Genomic DNA, 17,588 nt, shown 5'->3' on the forward strand with positions numbered 1-17,588 from the left:
CATCAATTCCTGCCCGGGAATATGAAGACATTACTGAAGCTCTAGAGGAAACAAGGGTCTGTTCTGACATGAGTGACATTACTGAAGGTTTCTTCATCCTGTCAAGGTTCTGCTTAGATCCTGAAATCCTTGAGGTATTTAAGGTGATTACTAGGTGTGCCTGAAAACACTGCAGTGCCATACTGCTTTAATACCAGTGTAAATGTCTTTTGCATTTAGTTTCATCAGTTCTTTAGTCTTAGTCATTAGCCTTTACTGTGTTAACTGCACATAGAATCACAGAAAGGTTTGGGTTGGAAAGGACCTTAAGATCATCCAGTTCCAGCCCCCTGCCATGGGCATCTTTTAGGGAAGACTTTCAGAAGCCCCTATAAGTAACTTGGGGGAGAACGGTAAAAAAAACAGCTGCAAAAAGACAAAACACTCCCAGTGACACAAAGAGAAAGCAGAGCAGGTAAATTTAACATGAAATGTATATCTAGAGTAGTACTATGAACTAGTAATATAAACCAAACTATTGCGGAAGACAACTGGAAAATTCAGTGCTTGGCTAAGCAGGGAGCTTCTCAATCTAAAAATGAGCATATGAGAGACAGAAAGAAGGAAAAGTAACAAACCAGAAACATAACACAGTATTGGATACTTAGGAATAAAATCCAAGCTGGGAAAAGACTAGCAGGATATTAAAGGTAGCAGTAAAGGATCCTACAGATACGCTAGTTTGAAGAGGAATTTCAGAGAAATGAGGATCTGTTGAGTGATGAGGGAAACAACCTAGAGATAAAGGACAGGAAAAGGTTAAGGTATTCATTCAACACTTCTCTTGCTTTGCACAGCCAAAGCCTGCCCACATGCCTCTGCATGCACCAGTCTTGTGTAACGAAAGGGATAGGCAGAGACAGCAGCAATTTAGGGACTACTCGGAGAGGCTGGATGTATTCAAATATATGAAGTCACCACGGGTTCATTCAAGAGTGCTGAAAGAACTAGTCCACATGTATACAAGTCTGCTGCCTACAATGTCTGAAAAGCTATGGAAACTAGGGGAGGTCTTCAACAACTGCAGAGGGCCTTGAAAAGGCAAGAATGATCCTGCCGGCTTTAACTCAGTTAGTGGAAAGATGGAGCCCACCTCTTTGAATTCACTTTCAAGCACACAAAGGACAAGAAGATACATCAGACACACTCAACACAGATTTATCAACAGCAATACTGCCTTCTACAATGGAGTGGACGAGCTTTGCAGATGAAGGAAACGAATGTTTAATGTATATAAGCTGTATGTGTGTGTGTGTGTAAAGATATTTTCCTTTCAGCAAAGCTTTTGACACCACTTTCTGCAGCATTCTCATTTGAGAAGTTGAGCACATGCATGCTAAAACAACAAGCTGCTGGTCAGATTGAAAACTGGCTGGACCACCAGGCTCAAAGGGCTATGATTAACAGCTTGACATCTGGCTGACAAGAAGCAGAGAACCCTACAGATCACTACTGAGGCCCATATTCTTCAGCATCTCCTATCAGTGACCCAGATGATGACACAGAGCACCCCCTTAGCAACTTCGCAGATGACAACATCAGATGGCAGCTGACAAGACAGAGCTGCAGCCCAGAAAGACCCTGATAAACCTTATTATTGCTAAACATCCTGAGATGTCTCCACTGGCACAAAGTGAAGTGCATACAGAGTGGGATAACGCCATGCCTGGTTGAGGAGCAGCCCTGCTGCAAAGAATCTGGAATTTATGGTGGCTGCCAGGGAGAAGATAAGCCAATAATCCACTCACTGCAGGAACATCAAATGACATAATGGACTATGTTAGCAGGATGGATGGTCAGCAGATCAAGAGAAGTTGACTAAGGTTGGTAATGGTGAGGTCCTAGAGCTCTATGCTTTCTCTTACCTGAAATGTTAAACTTAAGGCAGCTAATGAGAAAGGACAAACATTTGCTTCCAACAAGCACCAGAAGAGTCCTACTTAAATAAATACATACATAAATATATACATATGTATATTGAAGATACACATCTTCAGTAAGTTGGGGGGATGGAGTTTCAAATTCAAAAAGTCCATCTCCCTTCTCAACCTCATACCAAGTTTGCTTGGTACACTAGCATCCTTTTCCATGTCAAAGTAGAATGCATGATGAAATAGATAAAATAGTTATTTCCATGCCAATAAACCCTTGCACTCATTTTTCTCTGATCCTTCCAGCTTCTACTATTGGAAGAAGCTAAATTAGAAACTCCTGACTTTTAGTTCATGAAGGCACCACTAGATGGACATCAAAACATTTATTCCTGTAGTGTTGGCTTATGTTTGACACTTGATTTCAGTCTGGAAAAGAGCACTTACCTTAGTCGCAGAGTAAAGAGTCAGCAATGGAGTTGGATACATCCCAGCAGCAGAGGCAATGTTCAGGACTACCCCCTTTGATCTGAAAGGCAGTGGAAAGATATTATCATGAAATAAAGGAAACAACTTTCATGTTTCAGAAAATCACTGCAAGCCTAAAGAAAGCCTTAGGGATGGAGATTAAGACACATTTAAAACCCCAACCAAATCCTAAACTGAGATTTACTAACATGACTTTAAGCACAATTACAAGTATTCAAGCAATTGGTATAAATCAGGAATTTATACCAGCTTGTATCTGAAGTCAATACAGCAAGAGAATCAAGCCCCATAAATATATATATATGCACACACACACTGGGCTAAACTATGGAAAACCAAAGGTGCACAAGGCTAAAAGGCAACTTCTAAATCTCAGGTTATATCAGAAATGGCAACACGAGTTTGTTGTATAGTGTACATTTTGAGAATCCCTTTCGTCTTCTAAATATGACTTCATAATGGATCTTCAAGATAGGATGCATAGGAATCTACTGCTCAAAGATAAAGGTGTTTTAATATGGTATGGAAGATATTCAGTGGATTACTACAGAAAGTAAGAGTTGTTTTACAGCATATTACAGTAACATTGAAGGTATTCCACAAGAACATTTCAGTAACAGTCTGAAATTAGTTACTGCCAAGCACTTCTAAACCATGTGCAGGTAGGGCAAAGTAAGGCTCATGGATTTCCCAACACAGACTAACATTGAGTAGGGATTGTAGCAACAGGACAAGCAGTAATGGGTTTAAAATTAAACAGGGGAAGTTTAGATTGGTTATAAGGTTATAAGGAAGAAGTTCTTTACTGTGAGGGTGGTGAGGCACTGGAATGGGTTGCCCAGGGAGGCTGTGAATGCTCCATCCCCGGTGGTGTTCAAGGCTGGGTGGGACAGAGCCTTGGGCAACATGGTCTAGTGTAAGGTGTCCCTGCCCATGGGAAGGGATTTGAACTGGATTATCTTAAGGTCCTTTCCAGCCCTAACTATTCTATGATTCTATAATTCTATGCCTATTTCTGATACTGGTTTCATTACAAAACTACACATAATACTTAGTGCTAGGTAGAAACAGGTTCAGGCAAATTCGGGCAAGCATGCTGTTAGAAGATGCTACCAGACAGTCCAACACAGTGAAAGATGCATCTCTGCTGCTTCTTACCCTGTAAAAAAATCAAGCCAGTTTACCTGGGCATACTAAGGAAAGGAAGGTAAGGAAAGGAAGGAAAAGGGGAGAGAGGGGAAGGAAGGAAGGCAAAGAGGAAAAAAGGAAAAGGGAAAAGGAAAGGATGTTCCGCATGTTTAGTGCAGAGTGAGAGCATTCATGCATGTAGCTCAATTCCTGCAGCTTCACATTTGAGTTTCTCATATTTGTTCATCTAGGTGTACCCTGTGCTGCTGCTGCCAGGATGATTTAAGTAACCATCCTAAAACCAAACCATTTAAGTGACTATTAAAAATCACAAGGACGTAACTCTTAAAATCATGACAATGGATTCAAATCACCATGGCTTCAGCCATGATACAAGCGTGAGTTAAATCTGTGATTGATTCACCTCTGGAAATGAGATGGCAGAAAAGAGTCATTTCAGTCATTCAGGACTTCAAGCTCCTTTGCTAAATAAAGCTTGTTGTATTTGTCAGGAGTTACCTGCAAGGTTTGGTTGGTGAAACAAAGTGGTAACATGGATCAAACTGTGGAGTATGGAGAAAATAAGCCCACACATTAATAATGAATTTTCACTGACAGCAAAAGGTTAACAGAGGATGCCAGAAGTTCTTCATATCGAAACAGGTGGTGCTGTGATATTTAGTCATGAGCTCAAACAGGGATTAGCAGTGAAATGAGGATTCATGCAGTTTTTAAGAGATTACCAGATTGGAGAATCCTATAAGGAACTTTTTGAAGAGCTCAGACTGGTGTGTGAACACACTACAGAATGGCAGATAAAAAGTCAATATTAACAAAACCAACAACACATCCTGAAGAAAAAAACATGAATTCATCCCAAGCCTTGCAGGGCTCTAAAGCCATTCCCTGGAAAACCTGAGCAAGGAGTTCCCTTTTGTGCAGCAATCACAACCACCCAAAGAACAGCATCTAACAACCCTAAATATTCTACGATTCTATGGTGGGAATGGCAGGGACAGACCCACTGAATCCCATATGGCAATCTACAGAACACTTCTATCCCTACAGATATAGGACTGAAATATTAAGAATTCAATGATGTAAGAAATGGGAAAAGAAGAAATAAAAAACAACCCTTATACATCAATGTGGTGAAAAGATTGGTTCGGTTTAGCCATTTAAGAGATTATGAAGAGCAGCCATGATAAGAGTATACAGACTAATGAATGACAAAGATCAAGATCTTGATTCATCCTTTAGGAATACAAAGGAAAGATGGCATTTATTTAAATGGAAGACTGGAATTTAGATCAGATATAAGGAAGTGTTCTTCCCATGGTCACTACTTGTCACAGAACTTGAGGACAAAAGCTTAACAGGATTCAAAACCAGGTTAAGGGTTTATATGGATAAACACAAGCCTTATACTTATAAAACACACTGAAGCTTTAGAGGAGAGGCTGGCACTCAGGCTGTAAAGCAGCATCTGGCTACACTGCAACTCTCCAGCAGGAGCAGTGACCATCATCTTGGTGCAGTGAGTCCAACCCAGTGAAGAAAACCCTCTTGGAAACACAACAAATGAAGAGCACCTCCTTGCAGAAGCTCCATGGGTTGGTCTGAAGCATCCAATGTTACTGTGGGCTCAGTGGTTGGTAGTTTTTTCTGTATAAACTAAACAGCCTTAGCTTTAAAAGCTTATAACTTAAAACCTCCAGATAAAAGGAAACTGAGAAGCATCTTGTAAGGGCAACACTTCTAATGACTCCAAGTACAATTTTGCTTCTTAGAAGAACCACAGAAGAAATGCTTTGAGGGGTGGTTCTGAAGAACTACACAAAGCATCAGTGTGGCAAAAAGAAACATTGGCTCCATCCAACGACTGTGCAATTAAAGAAACAAGAAGTTGGGGAAGGTGAGGAGAACCAGTCCCACACCCTCACACCTCCCCATCATTCTACCTTAAGTGGTCCAGCACTGCAGAGGCTATATTTAGCCATCTCCCTGTTGCTGTGGCAACCAGCGCCTGCTCTAGCTGCACACGGAGTGGAAAGAGCAAGCTTCCTCTGTAATGTAATTATGCACTTGCTACTTCCCTGGCAATAAATACCATAGTTTGATATTTGTCTAGAAACAGTCAACTGGCTTTTGTTGTTGCTGGGGTTCTCTTTTTGTTCCTGAAGACATCAAGCCTCCATCTGCAGTCCTATGAGTCTCCCATCTCAGACAGTGAGTCTGAAAATTCACATAAGAACTGCTCATTTAAGTGTAATAGGAAGCTGCAGATTATAAATTGTCCCTTTAAGTGTCCAGGGCACAGGAGAGGAGCCACAGCAGAGAACCTAAATGCCATTACCAGAAGTGGCATTCATCTAATACTGCTGTTTATTATACATAAAAAGACACACCAAGATGCACTTCTGTTTTCTCCTTACAGAGAGGATGCAAAGCATGTAAAATCTGCTCTATTTCTGTATTTGCCTTGTAGTATCTTGCCATAAACCCAACATTCAAATACATGAAAGGTATACACTAACTAGGTGCAAGACGCTATAGCATGCTATGTCACATCTACCTACTCTATATGACATGCTCCTTGAACAAGTGAGGAATAATGATGGGATTCCTATTCTGGCTTTATTTTTAGAGCCTGAAGCCCCTTTTCCTAACCCGCTGTCCCATGTGGGAAATTCATGGTTGGCCCAAAGAGCAACCAACACCAAGCACCATTCATTCATGCCCTTGGATTTGCTGGACATCCATGTCCTCCTGTGGTTACAGACTCTTAGTGGTGTTAATGTGGCCTGTGAGCTATGACTATGCAGGAACTGGCAGCTGCAGACAGTGCTTCTGTGCACTGCAAACCAACTGATTTCACAAAACCAAAGAGAAAACGGAAGGTTCTCAAGTATTTTGCCATAGGACAGAAACCAAGGTCCTCATCCATACAGAGCAGTGATTTAAAGTGGGTTCTCACACAAAAGCACAAGTTCAAGATGTGTTTGGGTTTTATTTTAATCACTGTTAACCTTTGCTTTCTAGGCTGCTTCTTGCACATTGATCCTGGAGATTCCTGAGGTAATCATGTAGTTAGGAAAAGGGAGAAGAAACATGACACAGTGTACTCAAGGGTAGCCTGCATTGGAAGCCAGCAGGATCCTGGTTTGCTGCCTTTCATTCAAATCATCTTACATGGGTTAATATGTAACAGAAAACCGTACACAGGATATTCCAAAGGTAAAGTAGACATCATTCTGTCCAGAGAAGCTGAAGAGATCAACCGTGCCAAAGGGATAACTACGGCATTTCTTTACACAGAGAAGAAACTGAGGCAAGAAACTGTTAGAACTTCAAAGCTCCAAAACCCGATACATTAAATCCTTTGACAGCAGAATGGCTTTGGTCATGTTGGCATCTTCAGAGGATTTCACAAAAGGCACATCCATTTACCTATCAATAATAATACATGGGCAAGGAGTAGCTTTCTATTTACAAACCCTGCATAGCTACCACCACCATAATATAATCCCCATCCTCTACTCCAGCTTTATGGGGAAACATTACCTCCCTGTCAGAGCTCTATCTTGGGTCTTCTTTTCTAATTCAAATTTCTCTACATGAAATGAACTTACTCTTGTCTCGTGATTGTTTTAACTAAGCAAACTAAGCTCACCATCACCCTGATGTGCTGGACACTGACTCCCATACTGGCCACTAGCTTGGAGAATTTGGTTTAGCTGTGAAACATTTGCTCTGCATCTATGCGACACTGAACAGTTGAATCCCAACCTGCAATGAAGACTCCCAGAGAGCACAATACAATAACCGCCTTTTTTTTTCCTTTATCTTTATCTGATTTTCAGCTTTTCCCCATATTTATGCTGCTCCTACAGTACTCATTTGGAGGCGATACCATGGTGACTCTCGTGCATGGCTGTACACAGCTTCCTTCAGTATTGCAAGCATAGCTCAGACCTCACCTAGTGTAAGCCCCAGCAAGCCAGGTATAGAATCACAGACTGGATTGACTTGGAAGGAACCTTAAAGCTCATCCAGCTCCAACCCCCTGCCATGCGCAGGGACACCTTCCACTAGAGCAGCTTGCTCCAAGACCTGTCCAACCTGGCCTTGAAAGGGGATGGAGCAGCCACAGCCTCTCTGGGCACCCTGTGCCAGTGTCTCAGCACCCTCACAGGGAAGAACTTCTGCCTAACATTGAATCTAAACCTCCTCTCTTTGAGTTAAAGCCATTTCTCCTTGTCCTGTCCTTAGAGGCCCTTGTAAGAATTCCCTCTCCGGGTTTCTTGTTGACCCCTTGAAGCTGCTCTAAGGTGTCCCTGGAGCCTTCCCTTCTCCAGGCTGAACAAGCCCAACTCTCTCAGCCAGGCTCCAGAGCAGAAGTGAAGACCTCTGTAGCACCACAAAGACAAACAGCTTGGGACAGTCAGCATCAGCTAGAAAACAGCCCGGAGGGACTATGTGGAAGCTGTGCACCTTTTAGTTTCACCTGGGAGCTGGCTAGGAAGTCAGTACCCATCTTGTGTAGCGACAGTGGTGTGCATTAGCTTCTATTTTAAAGAGCTGGCCTCCAATTCTGCTTTTCCAAATGAAAACAGACTTTCCTCAACATACCTTCTACTGTATAATGAGAACATACTCTTTGCATCCATTTTCCTTACAATGACTTAGAGAAATAGCCTTAAGAAGGTTATTCCCAGGAACTGTAACCACCCCCTCAGAATAGCAGGTTGTTGAGTTAGTGCTGATGAGTCAGACGGGCTTTTTAATTCTGTTCTAAGAGGAATCACCACAACAGTGGCGAAGGGAAGGGGGGGGGGGAATAAAAAGGGAATCGAGTGGAAAAGGCTTCCACCGTCTGATGATTCATGCACCATCGGCGTGACTCACCCAGCATTACTCTGCCATTAAAACATGGAGACTGGGGCTGATTAGTCACAGGAATGAATTTTTCAAGCAAGGATTCTCCCCTATAAATCCCGATGACTTTGTCTGGGTGGTGTGGCTGTGACTCACCTTTCCAGCATGCCGGGCAGCACCAGTCGTGTCATCTGCAGAAAGAAAACAGTCGCGATGGCTGAGAAGGCAGCAGACACCAGACAGCGAGAGACCGAGGGAAGCCTCCCTTTTCCTCCCAGAGCAGCTGCCACCCCCTCCGCCCCAACCCTGGCTCAGGGAAGCAGGGACCATACTTTGCGTAGGCTGGTTATTTTTATTCTACCTGGATAACTTGGCTCTGCCAAGCAGTGTGTGCACGCGCACTGAATTAGTGAACCCATCCAGCTAGTAGCACAAGAGTAAACAGAATTCCTTCTCCACTCTGCAGCCCCAGTGGCCTCTAAAGAACATTAAAACACCAGTGTACTACGGCACGCGTATGGTCTTTCTCTCCCCACAGAAAGCATCCGTCTTCCTTAAGACTGACTACATTTTCCACCCATGCCAAGAAGGCTCCAGACAATATCCAACCCATTTTAGCTAGGCTTAGCGAACTGCTGGGTTTAACTTCAATTGTGGAGCAGCAAGAGCACTGGGCAGAAACAGTGAATATGAGTTTCCTACATTACGTTCCCTACAGAAAGCATTTAAGACCCCAAAACATGGCAGGGGGGTTGGACCTAGATGATCTTAAGGTCCTTTCCAACCCTAACTATTCTGTGATTCTATGATTTCTTGCTGATTACACAGATGGTTTCACACTGAGGAACCTACACCTCCATGAGGAAAGCAGCTTGGCAAACCTTCTTTTACTGCTTGGGAAGCTCCTGCCTTCCTTATGACTCTGAGCAATCCATTTACAACCTGGCTGAAGGATTCTCCAGAGCAGTAATCCTAACACAAGCTTCCCAGCTGCAGACAGAGCAGCTCTGACAAGGGAAACAACTCAAGCATCAATCTGAACTTCGACAACTTTGATGTGAAATAGTTAATTTTCCTCCTATTAATTACTACCATCCTAAAATAAGATGGACATCCCAAATCTCTGCCTTTAAGTAATGTCACCAAAGTTAAGTTTGTGCCAAATACTACCTGTCCCCAACTAACCCTCTGAATAAACGTCATGTCACTGACACCAAAGACAGAGCAGACAAGGAATATAAATCACTACCACTTTTCACATCTTTACACGGTGTTCCAAACAAAGTTCTTGAGAACACACTGAAGACGGAGTAATAAAATACTAACAGCATCAAAATGCATTGGTACTCCCACTGATACCAAATTGCTTCAATAGCTTCAAGCATGAAGTATTTGAGTAGTATAGCAGGAAAACCACAGCAAAAAAAAAGAAAGTATCAGCATATCCAGGATCACAGAACACCTGTAAGCACTTTCATTGCAAAGAAACAAATCTTATTGCAGCATGTTCTTCATATCAGCACTGCATTAGCCCTTACATATGAATGAATCCGGGTTTGGGGGTTTTGGTTTGGTTTGACTGTTATATGATAAAACATATGCTGTCAGGAGAGAAAAGTCACCCCAGAAAACAAAGTTTCAAGTCTATTGCATCTGACACACAAAGGAAATGGGAGAGAAGGGATGTGATTTGTATTTTAGTGGCATTCCTCACTTGGAATAGATTCTGCCATCAGCCGTGCTGCATGACAGCTTCGATAAGAGACTGTAGAGGCAGGACTTGAGCAGACCTTGCTGTCACGAAGTCATCTGTTGATATACTTAACTCTCAGCACTACCCCAGAAGTCAAACTGAGTAGTCAGAGTTGGTACACATCACCAAGCAAAACAGATCTGATGCCACTTCATAAAACCTCCTAACATTACGTCTAAGTATACATGAGCTTTTCCATACAGGAATGCTTCAAGAAAGGTGTGGGAAGAACTATTTATTTTAATGTCAACAGAGAAAGAATGATTTGGGCTAATTTTAACACTGGTTCAAGACTGGCAGATCTTTTATCTGCTGCAAGCTTTATGAGCTCTCCCACAGATCCCTTTGCAAAAAGCAGCAGACTGTTCCTTGCCCTTCAGGGCAGTGTAAAGCTGCGTATCATAGAATCACAGACTGATCTGGGTTGGAAAGGACCTTAAGATCATCCAGTTCCACCCCCCTGCCATGGGCAGGGACACCTCACACTAGACCATGTTGCCTAAGGCTCTGTCCAGCCTGGCACTGAACACTGCCAGGGATGGAGCATTGACCACAGATGGACACAGGGACATGGCCTGGAACTGCCTTCCCTTAGGCAATCCCTAAGTGGTTTGAAAAAGCAGTACAGGATCCCCCCACTGTACTGCAGAGGGGACTCCATGTTTGAAACTACCATAAATCCACACAAATGCATTCATGGTCTAAATCCAAACTCCAACCCACCAAAGCAGCTCTAACAGCGTACCACAAACCTGCTGGTTCCTATTGATACCTCAGTAAGCGCCAGAAAAACATGCTGCAGTAAGTGTTTGACTTATATATATTAAAAAACCATGAGGACATTGACAGCTGAGATAGAACAATAGGTACAATTCAGGTAGAATTCAAGAGGTCTCCCATCACCAGCTGTGTTAAAATAGTCTGTTTCTAAAGTTCAGCTGGACCAAAAATCCTTTTCCCTCCCACAGAAAATCACTGGTGGCAAAACTGGCTCCATACCCAACATCCCTTCCATTTGTTTCTATTAAAATTAGTATTTTCAGGGAATTAAACCAAAATCTGTGAAATAGGGCAAAACTGTTTTTCCTATCTGTATTTTTACACTTTGTGATGTGTGAAAGGAGATGCATGAATATTCGGGATCTTTATGTACAGAAAACATATCATTGCTTTTAAAGACTAAAACAACAGAAGGGAACAGTCTGAGTCAGCCCCTCTTCACCCAGCCAAGCCCATACTCTTGACTGTTCCAGCAGTGCAGGAGCACTATTGGAAATGTGTTGGCAGGGCATTGTGCAGCTCTGCTCGGGTCTGGCAAATCCATACATTGTATACACATATATCCCCAGCATTGACTCAAGTAAAACAATCTATGGCAGAAATGTAGTTTTATCATGAATCAGTGTTCACACGTGCTTGCATGGTCTTTATCCAAATAGCTAAATGGGTTAATTCTTGCCTTCGATAGCTATAATCACACATGTGCCATTATGAAATCGGTTCAACAACAAATATCTAGAATTGACTAAATATCTCAGCAAAATAATCCAGAATTTAGCTAGATCTGATTTAGGAATAGCCAGCTCTGTAACTGAGAGGGGCTCCTTATCAGGGACTGTAGCAATAGGACAAGGGGTGATGGGTTCAATCTGAAACAGGGGAAGTTCAGCTTAGATATAAGGAAGAAGTTCTCTACTGTGCGGGTGCTGAGGCGCTGGCACAGGGTGCCCAGAGAAGCTGTGGCTGCCCCATCCCTGCAGTGTTCAAGGCCAGGTTGGACACAGGGGCTTACAGCAACCTGCTCTAGTGTGAGCCGTCCCTGCCCGTGGCAGGGGGCTGGAACTGGATGATCTTAAGGTCCTTTCCAACTCAAACCTTTCTAGGAGCCTATGATTCTATTAACAGGGTGTACTTCATAAATGCCAACGCATTGCAAGTCTGAGTCAATACGAATAGGATGCCAGAGAACTCCATGGGAGTGTTTCTTTCTCTGAAAGCAATCAAATAAAGGAAGAAAGTGGCAGGAAACCTAAAGGAGAGGCTGGGAACTACCCTTATCTGAGTGCCTTCAGTTGGTGGTTACTGAACTCCCTTTGCCTTCCTTCAGATCATCATTTTCTTGAAGAAATACTACTTTCCATAGAAATACCAGCGCTGCAGATGAAAACATGAATGTTCCCAAGACTCTGACAGCTGGGTTACTGCAGACAAGTAGCCAGCCACCAGGCTCTATGAAAACTGCCAGCTCATCCAAAGCAATCTGGGCTTTTCTCCCTGAAAGTCTGCATTAGAGCAGAGGGAGGACGTGCCTGTGTATGCACATCTGAGGAAGCTGCTCGGGACAGCCCCCTTGACATCAGAATCATAGAATCACAGAACAGTTTGGGTTGGAAAGGACCTTAAGATCATCCAGTCCCAACCCCCTGCCATGGGCAGGGACACCTCACACTAAACCATGTCACCCAAGGCTCTGTCCCACCTGGCCTTGAACACTGCCAGAACCTGGCAAAATGTTAGCACACAACCATGAAGCAGTAGTTGTTGAGGGGCTTTTACTTGGTTTTCAGTGATACACATACACACATAATGCTACCATAGAGTTTGGGTATAGTTCCTTTGGTTTGGAGAGCTGCATTATTTTAAGTCAACTTCTTTCATGCCTAATCCTCCAGCCCCTAAGTTCCAGGATGCTCACAGCCAATGGCTAACTTAAGGTAGAGATCCATTACAGACCATTTCATTAAAGAAGCAGATGCCATTTCTTGATACCCATTTATCTACAACTGCATTTCTTGCGTGCCTGGCAAGCACCAGTTCTCTTGTCCACTCTTCCTCACCAGAGGTGTCTTCTACCTTCTAATTTGGGGACAAAAAGAGCACCGCCTTGAGTGTAAAGCAGCAGAGATTGCTACCTGCGAATACAAAAAGGCACAGCCTTCTGACTAAATTTCTGTTCTAAAGCGGTTGCTACACTTAAAAGCTCCTATTAGAGCACTAACAAATAGTTAGAAGTTATAACCATGTATTTCCAGTGTTTCTTCCTCAGAAAAGATCTCCTGTTCTTAATGATCACCAAGGTGTAGTCTTTTCTCATTCCAACCCAAGCAATAGCTCAGGAGCAGAGCTTAGGGGAAGCACAGTAACTTGGGAAGTTTTGAATACCTTTCAAGGGATACTCACTCAGATTGCTGAAATACACTACAAAAACCTGAGGTAAATATTGGAAGTCATCCTTCCCATCTTATGGGCTGCACCATTGTCATACACAGCCAGAAATCTAATACCATAGTTGGATATCTAGACATAAGTTATTCTATGGTGTGATGTTATGACTACAAGTTTTCTTCCCACTACCAAAAAGTACAATGATCTGTAATGAAGCCTATGCAAGTACAACAAAGATCATAGAATCAAGGAATAGTTTCTGTTGGATGGGATCTTAAAGCTCATCCAGTTCTAACCCCTGCCACGGGCAGGGACACCTTCCACTAGAGCAGCTTGCTCCAAGCCCCTGTGTCCAACCTGGCCTTGAACACTGCCAGGGATGGGGCAGCCACAGCTTCTCTGGGCACCCTGTGCCAGCATCTCAACACCCTCACAAGGAAGGATTCCTTCCTAATGTCTGATCTAGATCTACCCTTGTTGAGCTTAAAGCCATTTCTCCTTGTCTGTCCCTACAGGCCCTCGTAAAAAGTCCTTCTCCAGATTTCTTGTAGACCCCTTTAGCTTTCAGACGAAGCTAGAGAACTTGTGCAAGTTTTCTACCTTGTTATGCAGCCAAGAAGCTTCTTTCAGCTCTCACCAATCTGAGGTGAACTCGTAACAACTCAAAGCAACACAACCTTCTAAAGATTAGCAATTCCCTGTGGTGCACCCACTCATGTACAAAAACATCACTGCTACCATAAGATAATTCACAGTGCCTGGGCAGAGGATTCACACAAGTTCACAAACGTATTAGCTCTTTAGCATCTGACACCATGCCTATGCAATGCTTAGTACAGACCTTACACTGAAAGAACTGAGGAACTCATGCATTGGTAGATAAATGGATCGTGAAACCTATTTTCAGCATCTACTATTAGGTTTTCTAAGTGTGTCTCTTTTGAAGCATTAACTTAATGCAGTTCATACGTCAAGCTGAACAAGAATGACTTCTATTTGTATACACTTCCAAGTAAACCTGATGTCAATTCAGTAGAAAAATCACACAGTGACCCATGTGGCAAGGTCAGCAAGCAGAAAGGAGCACGGGACATACAAAGGGAACTATTAACATAGCGTGCTGCAAACCCTCTTCATTGCCAGTGGCTTTCCTTTGGGCAATAGTTTTAGGAGACAGTTTTCCCTATTTATAGCCACAAACTTTCAGAGTCCAGTTTATAAGGCAGAGCTCTCAAAATAAGGGTCTTATTATCCAAATAACAAGGCTGAACTTTCTCTTTTCAGAATGCAGAATATGAGCTGTCTCAACCCAAAAGCTATGAAAAGCCACAGAACTCTAGGATTTCATAGAATCATAGAATGGTTTGGGTTGGAAAGGACCTGAAGATCATCCAGTTCCAACCCCCCTGCCATGGGCAGGGACGCCTCACACTAAACCATCTCACCCAAGGCTCTGTCCAACCTGGCCTTGAAAACTGGCAGGGATGGAGCATTCACAACTTCCCTGGGCAACCCATTCCAGTGCCTCAGCACCCTAACAGGAAAGAACTTCTTCCTTATATCCAATCTAAACTTCCTCTGTTTCAGTTTTAACCAATCACCCCTTGTCCTGTCACTGCAGTCCCTAATGAAGAGTCCCTCCCCAGCATCCCTATAGGCCCCCTTCAGATACTGGAAGGCTGCTATGAGGTCTCCATTTCCTAAATTTCCCAGATTTCCCCAAGTTGAAGAAAAATCCCAAGTGCCTCCCTGAAAGGTATTCATCACAGCTGCATTTCCCTTGCTCCACGTGTACTGTGCTCTCAGGCTCAAAGTCAGCGAGGTGCATTCATCTCTCCCTGTGGACCTTCTGAGCAATACTCATGGCCACCTTCACAGAACACTTGCTCCTCTTCCAAGTACTGACAACTCTCCCTCTCTGTTATAAAGTTATATGATGTACTCAATATGATATGATATGACATACTAAATCACCATCCCCTCCTTGATTATGTCTTTGAATATACATGTATAGAAACCTAGTGACCAGACCGGAATACACACAACACAGAGTGATCCCACAAGTCAGTGTTGCCACTTCCCTCATAATTACATTCCACTTACTGTGATGCCCTCCAGTACACAGCAAATACAGAAGTTCACATAGGGCTCTACCAGGGCACAAGCATCTACAATCTGATTTCAGACAAGGTACCTTTACAGATGTGATATGAGGCTGCACAAGCCCATCTGAACACTCACGAGAGAAAGAGATGTCATTTCCCACTGTCTTTCAGGATTACTGCTCCCCAGGCTCTTCTTCCTTCTTTCTTTTCTTTTTCCCCATTCAATTTTATGCAAGGTGTGAGTTTTGTTGTTGGTTTATGGCTTTCTTCCTAAACTCACAGTTTCAGACTTTTAGGTGGAGTTGTTCCCTTGTCCTGCCTGCAATTCACAACCTGGCATAATTCACCTCTCATTGCTCTTCTATTAAGAGGGCAGCCGACACTAGATCCCCTAGTTCAACACAAAGCATTTACGTATCTGAAGTCTCAAGCAAACCTTAAGCATCTCAAAAACAGCAATGATAAAAATCCTCAACTTGTAGACCTATTACCCTTTGTATTTGACAATATAAAACAAAACCGAACAAGGCAAAGATTAGCACAGGCATCAAGGCATGTACACATATGCAACTTGCTCTCCCCCTTCCTCTCTTAATGCCGATTTCCATCCGAAGGCTGGCCTGAAAGCCCCAAATTCACATTCCTCCACAAGATAATAGCTTGCAAACCAATTCAGCTCCTTGCTTAATCAACCACTAAGCCAGTACTCCCTCAACTATTTAGTCCTCCTCATTTTTCAAGAGGACACAGGTTTATGCCTCACCCCCAATGCAATTAGCATACTGTGATGCTGCAAACAGAAAGAACACACTTGCTGGTCCTTACATCCTGCTTTGGAAGGAGAAAGAACAGCTCCCTCAAGTATGTTAAAATCTGTGCTCAATACCCACCTATTTTTTCCCACTGGACACCAAGTCCAGCATCTCTGGCTTTCAGGATGTTAATCCAACAATCAAATCAAGTTTATTTGGTTATCCAAGGTGACAGGGCCTACACCTGGGTCGGAGCAATCCCAGGCACAGCTACAGGTTGGGCAGAGAAGAGATTCAAAGCAGCCCTGTGGAGAAGGACTTGGGGGTGTTGGTGGATGAGAAAATGAACATGAGCCAGCTTCAGTGTGCGCTCACAGCCCAGAAAGCCAACCGTATCCTGGGCTGCATCAAAAGGAGGGTGACCAGCAGGTCGAAGGAGGTGATCCTGCCCCTCTACTCTGTTCTCATGAGACCTCACCTGGAGTATTGTGTGCAGTTCTGGTGTCCTCAACATAAAAAGGACGTGGAACTGTTGGAACAAGTCCAGAGGAGGCCACGAGGATGATCAGGGGACTGGAGCACCTCCTGTATGAAGACAGGCTGAGAAAGTTGGGGCTGTTCAGCCTGGAGAAGAGAAAGCTGCGTGGAGACCTCATAGCAGCCTTCCAGTATCTGAAGGGGGCCTATAGGGATGCTGGGGAGGGACTCTTCATTAGGGACTGTAGTGACAGGACAAGGGGTAATGGGTTCAAACTTAAACAGGGGAAGTTTAGATTGGATATAAGGAAGAAGTTCTTTACTGTAAGGGTGCTGAGGCACTGGAATGGGTTGCCCAGGGAGGTTGTGAATGCTCCATCCCTGGCAGTGTTCAAGGCCAGGTTGGACAGAGCCTTGGGTGCCATGGTTTAGTGTGAGGTGTCCCTGCCCATGGCAGGGGGGCTGGAACTGGATGATCTTCAGGTCCTTTCCAACCCTAACTATTCTATGATTGCATGATTCTAAATCAAAGGCTGTAGCATACAAAGGTGAACTGACACAAGATGCAGTTGATTCAGAGGAACCACAAATGAAAACTACACAGAGCAAGTATAATTTGGGCTCTTCAACACTTAGTGGTTAGTGAAAAACCCCAGGGTTTTTGCCTTGGTATTTTATTCAGTGTCAAAAATATGCAGTTTGTGTCTCAAAATGGGATGAGGATATCAAAAAATGATGATGCAAACCCATGTTAGCTGTCACTAAGCCATTAAAGGAAAGTTCTCCTTTTTAAATCCCTCCAGAAGCTTGAGATGAGATTCTGACAGGAAGCATGAAACTTCACATACAACCCTGTCTTCTTCCTCATTTATCTGTCACCATAACCCTTGTGTAAGGCTGTATTAAGTCCCAAGCTTTCCTGAGAAAATAC

The 17,588-nt window shown here is 43.4% G+C and overlaps 1 protein-coding gene across 1 annotated transcript in view; it reads right to left on the reverse strand.

Moving 5' to 3' along the window:
- HSD17B12 (hydroxysteroid 17-beta dehydrogenase 12) overlaps window positions 1-17,588 on the reverse strand; it is a 93,159-nt gene that overhangs the window by 11,767 nt on the left and 63,804 nt on the right. The window contains exons 8-9 of the mRNA XM_057408780.1: window positions 8,562-8,596; window positions 2,358-2,439 (exon numbers count right to left, since the gene is read on the reverse strand). Of these exons, the coding sequence (XP_057264763.1) occupies window positions 2,358-2,439; window positions 8,562-8,596 (117 nt within the window). The remainder of the gene's footprint in view (window positions 1-2,357; window positions 2,440-8,561; window positions 8,597-17,588) is intronic.

This window comes from Pezoporus wallicus, unplaced genomic scaffold (assembly GCF_028554395.1).
Source record: "Pezoporus wallicus isolate ANWC-B61680 ecotype Strahan unplaced genomic scaffold, APGP_CSIRO_Pwel_v1 contig_6382, whole genome shotgun sequence".
In the NCBI taxonomy this organism is placed as follows: domain Eukaryota; kingdom Metazoa; phylum Chordata; class Aves; order Psittaciformes; family Psittacidae; genus Pezoporus; species Pezoporus wallicus.